We start from the raw sequence: 16,641 nt of genomic DNA, 5'->3' as shown, positions 1-16,641 counted from the left end.
TGACCTTAGGCAGCTCCCGGGAACCAGTGACATGTCCTTCCGGCTCCTAAGCAGAGGTGCGTCCAGGTGGCTCCCCTTTTTTCATCATTATAAAAACTTGTATCATCTCAATCAAGTAATGAGCTAATAGCATACCGTATATACTCGATCATAAGCCAGTTCGTTTATAAGCCGACAACCCCCAAGGTGGATAAGTAAAAATGGAATTTTTTTATGACCCATTCATAAACTGACCCTATAATTCATAAGCCGACCCTTTAATTCCCACCTTATCTGGGGAGGGCCAGGGGAGGATGTCTCTGGCCTGGCCGGTGCTGCTCCGGCAGGCTGGGCAGTGCGGCCGCAACCTGCTCCAGTGGGCCAGACCGGGCGGTGCGGCCGCAGCATGTTCCAGCGGGCTGGGCCGGGTGGCACGGCCGCAACCTGCTCTGGTGGACTGGGCTGGGCGGCACAGCAGCAGCCTGCCAGCCCCGGAGCTGCAGCTGCTTCAGAGACTGGGGGGAGAGCAGCGTGGCCAGAAGCGGACTCTGACCCCGCAACTTCCCTTCTGGTTCTGCTCGCTGTGCTGCCTCTCCTTGCTCCCTCTGTTGGGGGGAGGGGCTGTGTCCCACCTCTCCCTCTCTATACCCGTTCATAAGCCGACCCCCTTCTCTGATGCTTCCCTTTTTTACTAAAAAAATTCGGCTTATGAACGCGCATATACTGTCGTTATGATATCTTCTATTCCTAATGTACTGTAAAAGCTCCTTCTTCTTCTCATTTCCCTATCCCAGCCAGCCATGGATTTTTCCATAATGTTGTCAGCTTCCCATATCAGTTTTCTATATAAATTGGTATCTATTCCCCCTTTTTCCCAAGTTGCCCTCTTTTGTGATTCTCAAATCATGGCTTTTTGGCCAGCTTCTAGACTCTTCTTGACGAACTGCCAATTTTCATTCACATTTTTCTGTTTAACTATTCCCTTCCAAGCAATGTTGCTTATACTTTTCCTCAGTTTTGGGAAATTAGCCCATGTGAAGCCTGAAATATATGCATAACTGGTTAAGAATGCCCTGTGTTTCCCCAGATTGAATGTAATCAGGACAGGATCACTGGTCCCTCGGCAGCAACCAATATGCTGTCCAATGATTTATCCACTTTTACTAGTCAGGATGAGGTCCAAATAGAGTTATCCTGTGTTGGTACAAACCCTTTTGAGTTAGAAAATCATTGGCTGTATATTTTAGAAATACTGAAGATGTTTTATTATGGTCTGCACAGGACTTCAAGCAGGGGAGTGAAACTGGCAAGAAATCAAAGCAGGTTTACTGAGGAAACAATGTAAATATTAAGTTGTTCTGTGAAAAAAGAAAACTCTTGCAAATGGATTAGGAGGGACAGGAGAAATCTTACCTGCCTGAGAATGATCTGCTTTCCTTTCTGAATGTGGGAAAGAAAACAACATTTCTTATTGACTAAACATATGTGTATTTCTCAGATCTGCACACTCAAATCTTCCCATCGCCCAATCCCACCACCACCAAAGAAAATGGCAAACACCTTTTGACTTAATTGGAGCAGATCTTTGAAGAAAATCTCCAATCTTGAGTTTAAAATTATCGCTGATGTACAATCTGCCACGAACCTTTCTAAATTGTTCCAACAGCTAATTACCCTCACTGATAAAAATTTACACCTTATTTCCACTCTGAATTTCACTACCTTCACTTCCAGCCATTGGATCTTGTTAGACCTTTCTCTGCTAGATTGAGGATCCAATTACCAACTATTTGCGCCCCATCTACCTACTTACAGAAGTTGATCAAGTCACCCTGTGTTTTTGTTAAGCTAAGTAGATTGATCTCCAGGACACCCTCTTTCTTCAGTTGTCCTATGGGATTGATTTAGCATGGTGCTGTCTGCCACATTCATGTACAGCTTTGAGCACAAAAGAGTTAGGTGCAGGGAGTGAAAACAAAACCTGAGAATCTTTCATTGGAATCCCCAACTTTTTATCAGCCCCTTTGAACAACAGCAGTGCCATTGGTGGAGCCTGCCTGACGGTTTTTCCATGATCTGGGAGGGCTTCATTCACGAGTAGAGCCACTCACGCAAGGGGTGACATTTGCAGATTACCCAAACAGTTTCTGTCTGGATTCCTGGAGCTCCTCTAGTGGAATCTGCAGTGAATCTCCAACCCGATTCATCAGTCCTGGAACTACTGAAAATGGTGAACAAGGGAAGGTGGAGGAGGCGTCACAGCTCACCTGGGCGAGGTGAGGAGATGGCAACCTGTGCAGCAGTCTCCTCATGTGCTCATGCCTAAATCTTAGACCTTTGCTTCCAAAGGTTATACCCCATGAAAGGAGGCCAAGATGGATCCAACCTTTCCACATAGCCAGGTAAGCAGATCCTCTTGACGACTTTCTACTGAGCAGGATTTGTTGAATCGAGACATGTTCTCTCTTTTTGGTCTATCCAGTCAGAAGCCAGGATGAAAGATGACATCTGTCCATGTCAGGAGAGGAATTGGGAGGAACAGATTTATTACTCCTTGGGTCCATTTCAATCTCAAGGCTTCGAAAATAAAACCTGCACTGTGCCCTGCTCAGAAACAAAACTGGTGACATTTTCTCTTCTCTTTCCTTGCAAATAGGTCAACAAAAGGAATAACCTACCTCCGAAAGATGGGTCTGAGCACACTGTTCTTGAAAGACCAATTGGGATTGAGCTAGATCCTCCTGCTGAAGAAGTTGGCCAGTTGATTGTGGACTCCAGCTATGTGCGTAGCTACATTTGAAATGTAAGGACTGGAAAGGATGGACTGAAATCACCCCCCCCACCACCACCACCACCCCGGCCAACCTCTCCCTGTTTAGATAAAACACTGCTGTAACATTTTCAGTGACAATCTGCACTGGAAATGCCTTGACAGAAATGAGAATTTTTATCTTAATGGATCCAAACTTTTCTACTTTTTTCGAGGGGGATGGCTTTTCAAAAATTAAGGAAATTAGTTAGGGAAGTGGATTGGACTGAAGAACTTATGGATCTAAAGGCAGAGGAGGCCTGGGATTACTTTAAATCAAAGCTGCAGAAGCTATTGGAAGCCTGCATCCCAAGAAAGGGGAAAAAATTCATAGTCAGGAGTTGTAGACAAAGCTGGATGAGCAAGCATCTCAGAGAAGTGATTAAGAAAAAGCAGAAAGCATACAGGGAGTGGAAGATGGGAGGGATCAGCAAGGAAAGCTACCTTATTGAGGTCAGAACATGTAGGGATAAAGTGAGACAGGCTAAAAGTCAAGTAGAGTTGGACCTTGCAAAGGGAGTTAAAACCAATAGTAAAAGGTTCTATAGCCATATAAATAAGAAGAAAACCAAGAAAGAAGAAGTGGGGCCGTTAAACACTGAGGATGGAGTGGAGGTCAAGGATAATCTAGGCATGGCCCAATATCTAAACAAATACTTTGCCTCAGTCTTTAATAAGGCTAAAGAGGATCTTAGGGATAATGGTAGCATGACACATGGGAATGAGGATATGGAGGTAGATATTACCATATTTGAGGTAGAAGCGAAACTGAAACAGCTTAATGGGACTAAATCAGGAGGCCCAGATAATCTTCATCCAAGAATATTAAAGGCACCCGAAATTGCAAGCCCATTAGCAAGAATTTTTAATGAATCTGTAAACTCAGGGGTTGTACCGTATGATTGGAGAATTGCTAACATAGTTCCTATTTTTAAGAAAGGGAAAAAAAGTGATCCGGGTAACTACAGGCCTGTTAGTTTGACATCTGTAGTATGCAAGGTCTTGGAAAAAATTTTGAAGGAGAAAGTAGTTAAGGACATTGAGGTCAATGGTAAATTGGACAAAATACAACATGGTTTTACAAAAGGTAGATCGTGCCAAACCAACCTGATCTCCTTCTTTGAGAAAGTAACAGATTTTTTAGACAAAGGAAACGCAGTGGATCTAATTTACCTAGATTTCAGTAAGGCATTTGATACCGTCTCACATGAGGAATTATTAGTTAAATTGGAAAAGATGGGGATCAATATGAACATTGAAAGGTGGACAAGGAATTGGTTAACAGGGAGACTACAACGGGTCCTACTGAAAGGTGAACTATCAGGCTGGAGGGAGGTTACCAGTGGAGTTCCTCAAGGATCAGTTTTGGGACCAATCTTATTTAATCTTTTTATAACTGACCTCAGCACAAAAAGTGGGAGTGTGCTAATAAAGTTTGCGGATGATACAAAGTTGGGAGTTATTGCCAATTTAGAGAGAGACTGGGTTATCATACAGGAAGATCTGGATGACCTTGTAAACTGGAGTAATAGTAAAAGAATGAAATTTAATCATGAGAAGTGTAAGGTCATGCATTTAGGGATTAAATAACAAGAATTTTAGTCAGAAGATGGGGACGCATCAATTAGAAGTAACGGAGGAGGAGAAGGACCTTGGAGTATTGGTTGATCACAGGATGATTATGAGTCGCCAATGTGATATGGCCGTGAAAACAGCTAATGCAGTCTTGGGATGCATCAGGCGAGGTATTTCCAGTAGAGATAAGGTGGTGTTAGTACTGTTATACAAGGCACTGGTAAGACCTCACCTGGAATACTGTGTGCAGTTCTGGTCTCCCATGTTTAAGAAGGACGAGTTCAAACTGGAACAGGTACAGAGAAGGGCTACTAGGACGATCCGAAGAACGGTAAACCTGTCTTATGAAAGGAGACTCAAGGAGCTTGGCTTGTTTAGCCTAACCAAAAGAAGGTTGAGGGGAGATATGATTGCTCTCTATAAATATATCAGAGGGATAAATACCAGAGAGGGAGAGGAATTATTTTAGCTCAGTACCAATGTGGACACAAGAACAAATGGATATAAACTGGTCATTGGGAAGTTTAGACTTGAAATTAGATGAAGTTTTCTAACCATCAGAGGGGTGAAGTTTTGGAATAGCCTTGCAAGGGAAGCAGTGGAGGCAAAAGACCTATCTGGCTTCAAGATTAAACTCGATAAGTTTATGGAGGAGATGGTATGATGGGATAACATGATTTTAGCAATTAATTGTTCTTTAAATATTCATGGTAAATAGGCCTAGTGGCCTGTGATGGGATGTTAGATGAGGTGGGATCTGAGTTACTACAGAGAATTCTTTCCTGGGTATCTGGCTGGTGAATCTTGCCCATATGCTCAGGGTTCAGCTGATCGCCATGTTTGGGGTTGGGAAGGAATTTTCCTCCAGGGCAGACTGGAAGAGGCCCTGGAGGTTTTTCACCTTCCTCTGTAGCATGGGGTGCGGGTCACTTGCTGGAGGATTCTCTACTCCTTGAAATCTTTAAACCATGATTTGAGGACTTCAATAGCTCAGACATAGGTGAGAGGTTTATCGCAGGAGTGGGTGGGTGACATTCTGTGGCCTGCGTTGTGCAGGAGGTCAGACTAGATTATCATAATGGTCCCTTCTGACCTTAATATCTATGAATCTATGTCATGAGGGCCCCCGTTTCCCCTATTCTTTGAGCAGATGTGATGGCCATGAGAAAGCCTGTCTTTATCAATAGATGTATGTCGGAGCAGGTTGCCATAGGTTCAAACGGGGGACCACTTAGGCAGCGTAAAACTAGATTGAGATTCCAAGGTGGAGTGGGGTCTTGTACTTCCAGCTATAGATTTCAAAGACCTGTGAGAAATCTCTTTGTCACTAGGTGTGTGAAAACCGAATGGTGATGGAAGACCATGATAGCTTTGAGATACATTCTAATTGAGCTTGATTTTTTGAGTTTCAAGATGTAGTCCAGTATCCGTGGTAAGGGAGAGACTATAATTGTGACCTGCTTGTTATTGCACCAGGTCTGGAATCTCAGGGGCATCCAGGAAACTCTTCTGGCAGAAAGGCACAAGACCTCTCTGTATGAGGCCTGGGTTCTATTGGACTCTTGGGATTTACAATCATTCCACCACTCTGCTGTGTGATAGGAGAACCCCCTCATTAGTGTGGGATACAGTGAAAGGCCCCTGAAATTCCCAGCAGAAGTTTCCCATCCAAGCATTTCACTCTGAAGGGATTCCCCTCGGGGCAGTGTATCAAACCCCCTAGAGTTGTTGAAGACTTACCATGGTTTGCTGGGTGCCATCTAGAACTGACTGCTAACCATTTCCCTGATAAAAACCCCACTCTGTGTGATCATCTCAGAAATCAAAGCAAACTCACCCTTTCTGTCCTGCCATTGCTTGCAAAATGAGAAGACCCCTGGTGTCTCCTCTTTGTGTTTGTTTTGTCTGAAAATTGGGTTAATTAACATTTCTTTCCTCTCAACAGCCTCAGTCTGAAACTACACTGCTCACCAAGCAATGAGACAACCCTCCAATTGAAAAATGCTCTAATTCCCCTGAGTCCCAACTGGAAAACTCACTCACCTCAGCTCAGTGCAAAAATAGAAAGATTCTGACCCCTCAGGAGTTAAAGAAAACCTGCCTATTCAACAAGGACTGACCCCTCCATCTCCAAACTGCAGAAATCACAGCTAACTTACCATTATCTTCCTTGAGTTGGGCTGCAAAAGAAAAAAAAAAGGACACTTTTCAATGCACTTTATTGTTATTAAATTAGGGGCCCATTCCTGATCCCAGTACAGATGCCTGGGGGATACCACTATTTACCTCTCTTCATTCTGAAAATGGACAGTGTATTCCTACCCTTTGTTTCCTATCTTTTAAACAGTTACCAATCCAAGAGAGGACCGTCCCTCTTATCAATGGTCAAGTCTTAGATTAAGTAAAGCTAGGGTTTTTTCCCTGAAACACCTACTCTGCCCCCACATGATTGGGTAGCCTAATGGAACCTTAACAATGTCTCCTTGCATTTGTTCTGTGAAAGAGGCACAGGGACTGCACATGTTACATGAACAGGTAACATTTCCCTCATCCATCTGCGTATAACTGATGCACAATGAGGGCAGACTTACTGATTTGCTTAGGTAGGGCTTCTGAACAAGAAATGTTGCAATTATATTGGAATGGTCATTTTTCAAACCAGGCAAAAATATACTATACTTTCTCTGCTAAAACTTTCATGACATTATCAATATATCAAACTAAATATGCAGGTGTTGAGAGCTATTGGAAAAAGCAGACTATGAGGTGAGTTTTGCATGGATCCTTAGAGGTGGGGTCATTCTGATTTTGTGCAGGTTGTCTCTGAGGAGTAATATGACAAATCCTCCTTTCCCCCAATCTTTCTTGTCATTCCTATTTCAAAGAGGTGATTCCTGAAAAATTCTATGACCTCTTTCCCTTTTTAAAGGAGAATCAGAGCCCCAGGTTCTGTCCTCCATCACTTCAGAGGTGGAAGGCAGATGAGGGCAATTAGATGCAAAGACTAGAGGGTCCTGATGCCTATGCAGGACTCCTGCCTTGTTTCATCAACTGCTGCTTCAGATAAAGTTTCCTGGCCATCTGTGTTCTCTTTTTCACAGAATGGCAGATGCTACAACTTTCTGTAATGTGACCCACTCCTGGGCAGAGAAAAGAGTGAATTTGCTCCTCGCTGTTGAGGACAGAGACACCACACAACGGGCAATATTTGACCCCTGGAGAACATTGCATAACCCTAAGTGTTTTGGGCCCCACATGGGGCTCTAAGGGAGACAGTGGGTCTTCCCCACCCCTCAGGCTCAGACAGACAACTGGGCAAAGGCCACAGCTCCCGTGCTGCCTGGTATGTGTGAGCAGTGTGGGGAGATGCAATGGGTCTGCCTGGACCTGCTGTATTCCCTGCTATGGGAGGGGAAGATAGTGGACCGTTAGGATACCCTTCCCTCTCAGAGGCAGCCAGGGAAAGGGAAGGCAGACAGGAGAAATGGCTCCATTCCCCCGATATACAAGCAAGGGGAGTGGGAACAACATCCAGTGTGTACATAGGTCTTCACTCACCTAATTCATTCCTCATTGCAGCTGGGGGGAAAAAAAGAATCCATCAATCACTACACTCTTTTAAACTCTTCTTCAGTGTTTTTCCTGATACCATGGATCAATAATTACCCAGTAAATGGATTACATCGTGCAAAATCAGTGATGACTTAAGTTAAAAAAGAGCTTGAGAAATTGATAGATAGCTGGAAAAATGTTTTGGAAGGATGGCTTAAGGATTGGATGAGGAATCATCACTAACAGATATTTATGTGGAATTGGAAAAAAGTGTGGCGCTAAAGGGACTTTGAGATCCAGGTAAAGGACTGCAGCGCTCTATGCTTGTCCGAGCCCTTCTTCCATATTGGCAGAGAGAAACCTTGGGTGCTCTGCAGGGGGTGTGAGTGTCCCTCAGGCAGAGTGTGGGGTGTCTTCATGGCCTCAGCAAGAGTGGACCATCCCTCTTATCCCATGACAGCTTACTTTGCTTAAGAGCCTTTGGTGAGGGACCTCATCAAAGGCTTTCTGAAAATCTAAGTACATTATATCCACTGGATCCCCCTTGTCCACATGCTTGTTGACACTCTCAACAAATTTTAGTAGATTGGCGAGGCATGATTTCCCTTTACAAAAACCAGTTTGACTCTTCCCCAACAAATTATGTTCATCTATCTGTCTGACAATTTTGTTCTTTACTATAGTTTCAATCAGTTTGCCAGGTACTGAAGTTAGGCTTATCGGCCTGTAATTGCCGACATCACCTCTGGAGCCTTTTTTAAAAATTAGCGTCACATTAGCTATCCCCCAGTCATCTGGTACAGAAGCGGATTTAAATTATAGGTTAGAAACCACAGTTAGTAGTTCTGCAATTTCACATTTGAGTTCCTATAGAACTCTTGGGTGAATACCACCTGGTCATGGTGACTTATTACTGTTTAGTTTATCGGTTTGTTCCAAAACCTCCTCTAATGACACCTCAATCTGGCACAGTTCCTCAGATTTGTCACCTAAAAAGAATGGCTCAGATTTGGAAATCTCCCTCACATCCTCAGCCATGAAGACTCATGCAGTGAATTAATTTAGTTTCTCTGCAATAGCTTTATCATCCTTGAGTGCTCCTTTAGCATCTCAATCATCCAGAGGTCCCACTGTTTTTTTTTGTTTTTTTTTAAGCAGGCTTCCTACTTCTGATGTACTTAAAAGAATTTTTGCTATTACTTTTTGAGTCTTTGGCTAGCTGTTCTTCAAATTCTTTTTTGGCCTTCCTAATTATATTTTTACACTTCATTTGCCAGAGTATATGCTCCTTTCTATTTTCCTCACTTGGATTTAACTTCCACTTTTTAAAGGGTGCCTTTGTACATCCCACTGCTTCTTTCACGTTGTTGTTTAGCTATGGTGGCACTTTTTTGGTTCTCTTGCTGTTTTTTAATTTGGGGTATACATTTAGTTTGAGCCTCTATTATGGTGTCTTTAAAAAGTTTCCATGCAGCTTGCAGGGATTTCTCTTTTGGCACTGTTCCTTTTAATTTCTGTTTAACTAACTTTCTCAATTTTGTGTAGTCCCCCTTTCTGAAATTAAATGCTACAGTGTTGGACTGCTGTGGTGTTTTCCTCACCACAGGGATGTTAAATTTAATTATATGATTGTCACTATTACCAAGCGGTCCAGCTGTGTTCAGCTCTTGGATCAGATCTTGTGGTCCACTTAGGACCAAATCAAGAATTGCCTCTTATCTTGTGGGTTCCAGGACTAACTGCTCCAGGAAGCAGTCATTTAAGGTGTCAAGAAACTTTATCTCTGCATCCCATCCTGAAGTGACATGTATTCAGTCAGTGTAGGGATAGTGAAATCCCCCCTTATTGAGTTTTTCTATTTTTATAGCCTCTCTAATCTCCCTGATCATTTCACAGTCATTATCACCGTCCTGTTCAGGTGGTTGGTAATATATCCCTACTGCTATATTCTTATTATTAGAGCATGGAATTAATATCAATAGAGATTATATGGTACAATTTGGTTCATTTAAGATTTTTTACTTCATTTGATTCTAAGCTTTCTTTCACAGATAGTGCCACTCCCCTACCAGCACGACCTGTTCTGTCCTTCCGATATGTTTTGTACCCTGGTATTACTGTGTCCCATTGATTATCCTCATTCCACCAAGTTTCTGTGATAGGTCCATCAATGGCTATTAGCCACAATGGGCAGGAATGGTGTCCCTGGTCTCTGTTTGCCAGAAGCTGGGATTGGCTGACAGGGCATGAATCACTTGATGATAACCTGTCTTTTCATTCCCTTTGGGACACCTGCCATTGGCCATTGTCAGAGGACAGGATACCGGGCTTGAAGGAGCTTTGGTCTGACCCAGTATGGCCATTCTTATGTTCTATTAGATCAATAGCCTCATTTAATACAAGGCACTCTAATTCACTCATCTTATTACTTAGACTTCTAGCATTTGTATATAAGCACTTTAAAAAGTTGTCACTTTTTAGCTGTCTGCCATTACATGATGTGCTTGAATGAGACTCTTTTTCATTTGACTGTTTCTCATCAGATCCTACCTGTATTTTATCATCTTCCATCCTCTCCTCCTTACTAGGATATAGAGGATCTCCATTAATAGATCCTCCCCGAACCACATGCTCCTCCACACCAGTCAGCTTTCGACCAGCCCTTAGTTTAAAAACTGCTCTACGACCTTCTTAAGTGCCAGCAATCTGGTTCCATTTTGGTTTAGGTGGAGCCCTTCCTTCCTGTATTGGCTCCCCCTTTCCCAAAAGTTTCCCCAGTTCCTAATAAATCTAAACCCCTCCTCCCTACACCATCATCTCATCCACACATTGAGACCCTGCAGTTTTATCTGTCTAACTGGCCCTGTGCGTGGAACTGGAAGCATTTCAGAGAATGCTACCTTGGAGGTCCTGGACTTCAATCTCTTACCTAGCAGCCTAAATTTGGCCTCCAGAATCTCTTCTATACTTCCCTATGTCATCGGTACCTACATGTATCACGACCAGCGGCTCCTCCCCAGCACTGCATGTAAGTCTATCTAGATGTCTTGAGAGATCCACAACCTTCTCACCAGGCAGACAAGTCACCATGCAGTTCTCCCAATCATCACATACCCAGCTATCTATGTTTCTAATGGCACCTTAGAGACTAACAAATTTATTTGAGCATAAGTTTTCGTGGGCTAAAGCTCAATGCATCAGATGCATGCAGTGGAAAATAAAGTAGGAAAATACAGTAGGATGTATAAAGAGAACAGTCTATGTAACTCTCAGGGTATGTCTACACTAGAGCCAGGAGGTGTATGCCCACACTGGCTGTGATTGAGCTAGTGTACTAGAAATAAAAGTGTAATCATGGCAGTGACAGCAGTGTGAGGGCCTATCTACCCAACACACGATCCCATCTGAAACACTAGGTATGTGCTGGAGACAGCTAGCCCATCCTTCTGCCCTTGAAGATGTCACTACGCTGCTAATTTTGGTATAATCATTCGTGAAAATGTTAAATAGAGTAGGGCCAAAACACAATCCCTGTGGGACCACACTACAAGCACTCCCACTCTGTGAGGATTCCATGTTTGCAGTTACATTTGGAGACCTATGAGTTAGTCACTTTAAATCCATGTAATGCATCATGTTAATTTTATATTGATCTAGTATTTTAATCCAAATGGATTAAACAAATCAAACACCGTACAGAAGTCTAGTTATCAACACTATTACCTTTATCGAACAAACATGTAGTGAACAGGAGGCAGGGATGTGCCATCCCCTTCCAGGGGTGGAAGGAGAAATTTAGACAACATACGGGACTTTATACAATACAAGTGATTATTTTTAAGGTGCTTGGATACTGTAAGCATCAGTATGTTCTATATCTGTAGACAGACAAATTGATATAATATGGCAAATCATTACAGAAAATGTAAAAGATTAAAATGTATGAATCTAATATTCAAGAACATTAAGTAGGGAAACAGATTTGTGTTGCAGCTTAAAATACTTGTTCAAGGCTTACCCAGGTAGAAGTGTGGATGTGAAAAGATGTTCTATGTGACTAACAACTTACAAAATTCTGTATTTGGCCAATTATCTTCAAAGCAACTATTTATGTGGAGAAAGATACCTCATGTAACTCAGAGTTTGCAGAACTGGACACATACTGAGTAGTATTTTCTTAAAAAAAGCTCTGCTACATAATGGATGATTTAGGGACTTCTGTTTAGACTTAGAAATATAGGATATACAGTTGAGTTAACCTTGTCCTGTCCCACTTCAAGATGGTTTTGGAGACAGTGCTTCTTGCAACGTTTAAGTGCCTGAAGCCTATTTTGTCTTTCTTTCTTTGCTCTCTTGGTAAAATGTAAAGCAAATTGAACACTTGGAGGGTGAGTGTCCTTCACCTAAACATGTTGTATCTAATGCTGGGAACACCGCTAGATAAGATACACACCTTTTGAAACTGGGTTTCTTCTTCAATTCCATTCAAGTAACTATCTAATCTCCTACTACTAAATGCTAACTCATTCCTATTTGATTAACTACGTTTTAATGCTAGCCACCAATCATACCACAAAAGTATTCCTGAGCTCCACATAAAACTATTCATCTGGTCACAGTGAGAAGGAACTCACTGCCCCTTTTGTACCCTAGCCCTGGAATGCTCCAAGTTCACTGAGGGGAGGGGTGAGGGAGGTGAATGAGCACTTCAATGGCTATGATTGGCTAGAACTCTACTGTTCAGGGCTGCACTGGTCTGGAGAGTTCTCATGAGTGAGAGTATGCAGAGTACACTTGAAGGAGAAGAATCTCTCAGTGGATGGTCCAGGATCCCATGGATAGAACCTGCTTTAGCTTCAAAGTGTAGTTTCCAGGCAGCACACTTTATCTCCTCCATGAGCTGGGAAGCCCATCCCCCTTGAGAGTACATTCCCCAGGAGAAGCTCATAGATTTCCCAGCAGATGTGCCAAAAATGGCAACAAACTGTAGCTTCCTGTGACAATCTGACACTCCCAATACAGCACAAATAACAGCCACTCCTAACAATCGTCTGACGAAATATGAGCAATGTAACCCAACTACCAGCTGCGATAAACTTCACTAATCTCCCTCCAGTTCATCACTGCTGCCCTTGGTTCCTTCAACAATAATACAGTCATTTCTAACCAATATCCTCTCTCTTCTCAAGAGTAGAAAGCTGCACAACTCGGTGCTAACTTACCCCTTTGTCTCTGAAGCTCATCTGTAAAAGAATGACACACATTTGAGTAATTACATAATTTTCCCCTTTTCTTCAAGCATCTTGAATACAATAGGTCCTTCTGGACAATTCACTGTTGCTGGACATTCAATACATGCAGCTCCTAAAAATTCCTTCTCAAATCTGCAGGTGGTTAGGAGGCTGTTGGCAATATTGCACATATGACTAATGAAATAGTTTCCCCCCCTCTGCAAACGTCTGAATACAAATTCAGGAAAAAAATATGTTGGGAGTTTTTCAAAATCCTAGGGACTAACTTACCCGAGTGTTACTACAATGACATCACTGTAGTTACAGATGGGATGAATTTAGCCATGTCTGCGCAGTGGAATGTTTTCAGAGAGAACCGATTTCTAAACAACTAATACACAGCATCCACAATTCCACCATATATCCTCTCTTTTTTCCTTTGCTTGAGTAGCAGGCTATATAAATCAATGAAAACTTACTCATTTCTCTCTGTTGTTGATCTGCAAAAGAATGACAACTATTTGAGTAAGAAAATAAATTCCCCTCTTCTTCAAAATAATTCTTTTATAGAGGTTCAGAGGGGGTAGATTCTGTTAGGTGAGAGTTATAAAAAGACAGCAACTTTTTTTCTTTATTTTTTAGAAAGGCCCAATTCAAGACTGGGGCTTAAATAGGGCTGCCAACTTTCTAATCGCACAAAGCTGAACATCCTAGCCCCGCCCCTTCCCAAGGCCCTGTCCCCGCTCACTACATTCCCCCTCCCTCTGTGGCTCGCTTTCCCGCATCCTCACTCGCTTTCACTGTGTTGGGGAAGGGGGTTGGGAGGGGGTGAGGGCTCTAACTGGGGTGCGAGCTCTGGGGTGAGGCCAGAAATGAGGGCTTCAGGGTGTGGGCGGGGGCTCTGGGGTGGGGCAGGGAGTTGGGGTGTGGAAGGGGGTGAGAGCTATGGCTGGGGGTGCGGGCTGAGATATTTGGAGTGTAGGAGTGGGCTGCCAGTTGAGGAAGGGGGTTGAGGTGTGGGAGGGGGTGCGGGCTCTGGGCTGGGGGCTCTAAGGTGGGGCCAGGGGTGAAGGGTTTGGGGTGCAGGAGGGGTCTCTAGGCTGTGGGGTCAAGGGATTCGGAGTGCAGGAGGGGGCTGTGGGTTGAGGCAGGGGGTGCGGGCTCTGGGGTGGGGCCAGGGATGAGGGGTTTGGGGTGCAGGAGGGGTCTCTGGATTTGGTGGGGGGCTCAGTGATGGGGCTCGGGGTTGGGATGCAGGGGGGGTGAGAGCTCCAGCTGGGGGTGCAGGCTCTGGGGTGGGACCAGGGATGAGGGGTTTGGGGTGAAGGAGGGGTCTCTGGGTTTGGTGGGGTGCTCAGGATCGGGGTAGGGGATCAGCATTGGGGCACAGGCTTACCCAGTCAGTAGTGCAGCAGGTCTAAGGCAGTCTAGTCCCTACCTGTCCCAGCTCCGCGTTGCACTCCGGAAGCGGCCAGCAGGTCCGGGTGCTAGGCAGGGGGGGGATAGGAGAGGGGGGGACAGGAAGTTCTGGGTGCTGCTCTCGCCCGCAGGCACGGCCCTCCCCTGCTCCCATTGGCCGTGGTTCCTGGCCAATGGGAGTGCGGGGGCAGCGCACAGAGCCCCATGCACCACTGCCTAGGAACTGGACTTGCTGGGCGCTTCCAGGGCACAGCGTGGTGCCAGGACAGACAGGGACTAGCCTGCCTTAGACAGCACCGCCGACTGGACTTTTAACGGCCTGATCGGCAGTGCTGACCAGAGCCGCCAGGGTCCCTTTTCGACCCATTCCGGTCAAAAACCAGACATCTGGAAACCCTAGGTTTAAATAAGTGTGAGAGTGCACTAGAAGCTCTGCATTTTCAGCAGGGATACTTCTGGCTATGGCTGTGCAGTGGACTATTCTGTGAGGGAGGGGTGCTCCGGTCAGCAAATATAAAGCAAATATAAGTCCATCATCAGCTCCATCTCTGCATCAATAGAAGGTGGAGTAGGAAGAGGTCCTGAAACATAAGCCCATGTGTCAGACATAAGACCAGATATAAGAGGCCTGGTATGAGGCCTGGGCTAAAGTAGTTAAAATCTTGCTGCTATAACACAAAGTTAAGTTGTGAGCAAGAGGCAGGCCCTGCTCACAGAATTGATTGCAAAAGTATAGCTTGTGTTATAAAAGACTTGGCCCCTACTACACTGTAAACAAATTAAGTTAATCTGTGCATTAAATTTGGGTTACTGAAAACAAGAAGAAATGTAAAACAAACAAAAAACTTTATTATGTTAACTAACTTAAACTGTTTAAGGTTGCAGCCCACAGATCAAAGAAAACAGGTGATATCACATCCCAAACACACCAAACTTACCAATTTGCCCTTGTAGTTGGGCTGTAAAGGAATGACACACATTTGAGTAACAGCAGAGTTTTTGTTCTATCCTGTAAACAAATGTTTTCTACATAGTATAACTTGGCAGAGGTGGCTGTTAGATGGGAGCTATAGAAAGACAGCAGGAAAAGTGTAATGGTCACAGGATGCTGATGGATAAGGAATTAGCTCACCCTGCATCCTCTACTCATACCAGTCACCCATGAATATCATTGCGACAGATATGGCAATTTCCTAAAATATCTTTGGGATATCTTACTGCACTGTTTTCTCTGTAAATCTTTCACCTTGCAAAGAAATATGTTTGCATATAAAAAGCTACGTGGTAACTTGTGCCTGCTGGCAATTCCAGCTGCACATAGACTTTGAAGAGAAAGCAAAGTACAGATGCAGGCCAGTTTAGGCAGTCTGGCTTGCTGGGGATATCACATTGTAGGCAGGGAACTGTGCAGCCTTGACAAACCCCAGTCAGGAGGGAGAGAGACACATATCTCTGTCCAAGAGAGGTGATGACTGATGAGCCCTCAAGAGACCACAGAGGGGTAATACAGGGAGAGTTGCCCTGAACTGTGATAATCATGTCACAGTTTTCAAAATGCAGAGCAAGTGGACAGCCCATTCATTTAGCCTGGCTTTCCCACAGCTGCAAAAAGGAAAACAAAGGGAAAGAGTAGGAAATTTGCAAAAAAATGTTTAATAATTATTACCTGCTAGTTTCTGGGAGGCATATAGACAATATGAGACACTTTATCAGAATGATGATTTGTAAGGTGATCAGACACTCTAGAAATAAAACTGCTGGACATTTTGAGGTAAATGAGACAGAGTAGGTAAGTAGATAAGTAGAAAGTTTAGACATATAGGATATACATTGCAAAGCAGAAAAGAAATCTGAAAATCACTACTTACAAATCAGTGCAAACTTACCACAATCATTACAGAATTGGACTGCAACAGATTAAATTAGATTATTATTATTTTTGGTTCTTGAACGTTTAACAATACATTTAGCTGACTGAATTTTTAACTTTGTGAATAGCACCAATAAACCTTATTCAATGACCCACATAGTGCCAAATATATTGTGCTATGTATATATTTTACCACCATCCTGCTG

General features: G+C 43.6%; 1 protein-coding gene across 9 annotated transcripts in view; it reads right to left on the bottom strand.

The window, feature by feature from the left end:
• The window catches only part of LOC140902055 (butyrophilin subfamily 1 member A1-like), an 87,799-nt gene that overhangs the window by 26,659 nt on the left and 44,499 nt on the right, over positions 1-16,641 (bottom strand). For 6 of the 9 annotated variants that reach the window (XR_012155997.1, XM_073321689.1, XM_073321696.1 and 3 more), the window contains 7 exons: positions 16,452-16,472; positions 15,504-15,524; positions 13,626-13,646; positions 13,138-13,158; positions 7,922-7,942; positions 6,523-6,543; positions 1,393-1,419 (listed from right to left, as the gene is read on the bottom strand). Coding sequence is in view for 8 of the 9 variants with exons in the window: in XM_073321689.1 (XP_073177790.1) it covers positions 1,393-1,419; positions 6,523-6,543; positions 7,922-7,942; positions 13,138-13,158; positions 13,626-13,646; positions 15,504-15,524; positions 16,452-16,472 (153 nt within the window). In the remaining variant the exon portion in view is untranslated. The remainder of the gene's footprint in view (positions 1-1,392; positions 1,420-6,522; positions 6,544-7,921; positions 7,943-13,137; positions 13,159-13,625; positions 13,647-15,503; positions 15,525-16,451; positions 16,473-16,641) is intronic. The other 3 variants (XM_073321692.1, XM_073321697.1, XM_073321693.1) reach the window with 2 other exon arrangements.

This window comes from Lepidochelys kempii, chromosome 23 (genome assembly GCF_965140265.1).
Source record: "Lepidochelys kempii isolate rLepKem1 chromosome 23, rLepKem1.hap2, whole genome shotgun sequence".
In the NCBI taxonomy this organism is placed as follows: Eukaryota; Metazoa; Chordata; order Testudines; family Cheloniidae; genus Lepidochelys; species Lepidochelys kempii.
This window is presented reverse-complemented; position numbering and strand designations above follow the sequence as displayed.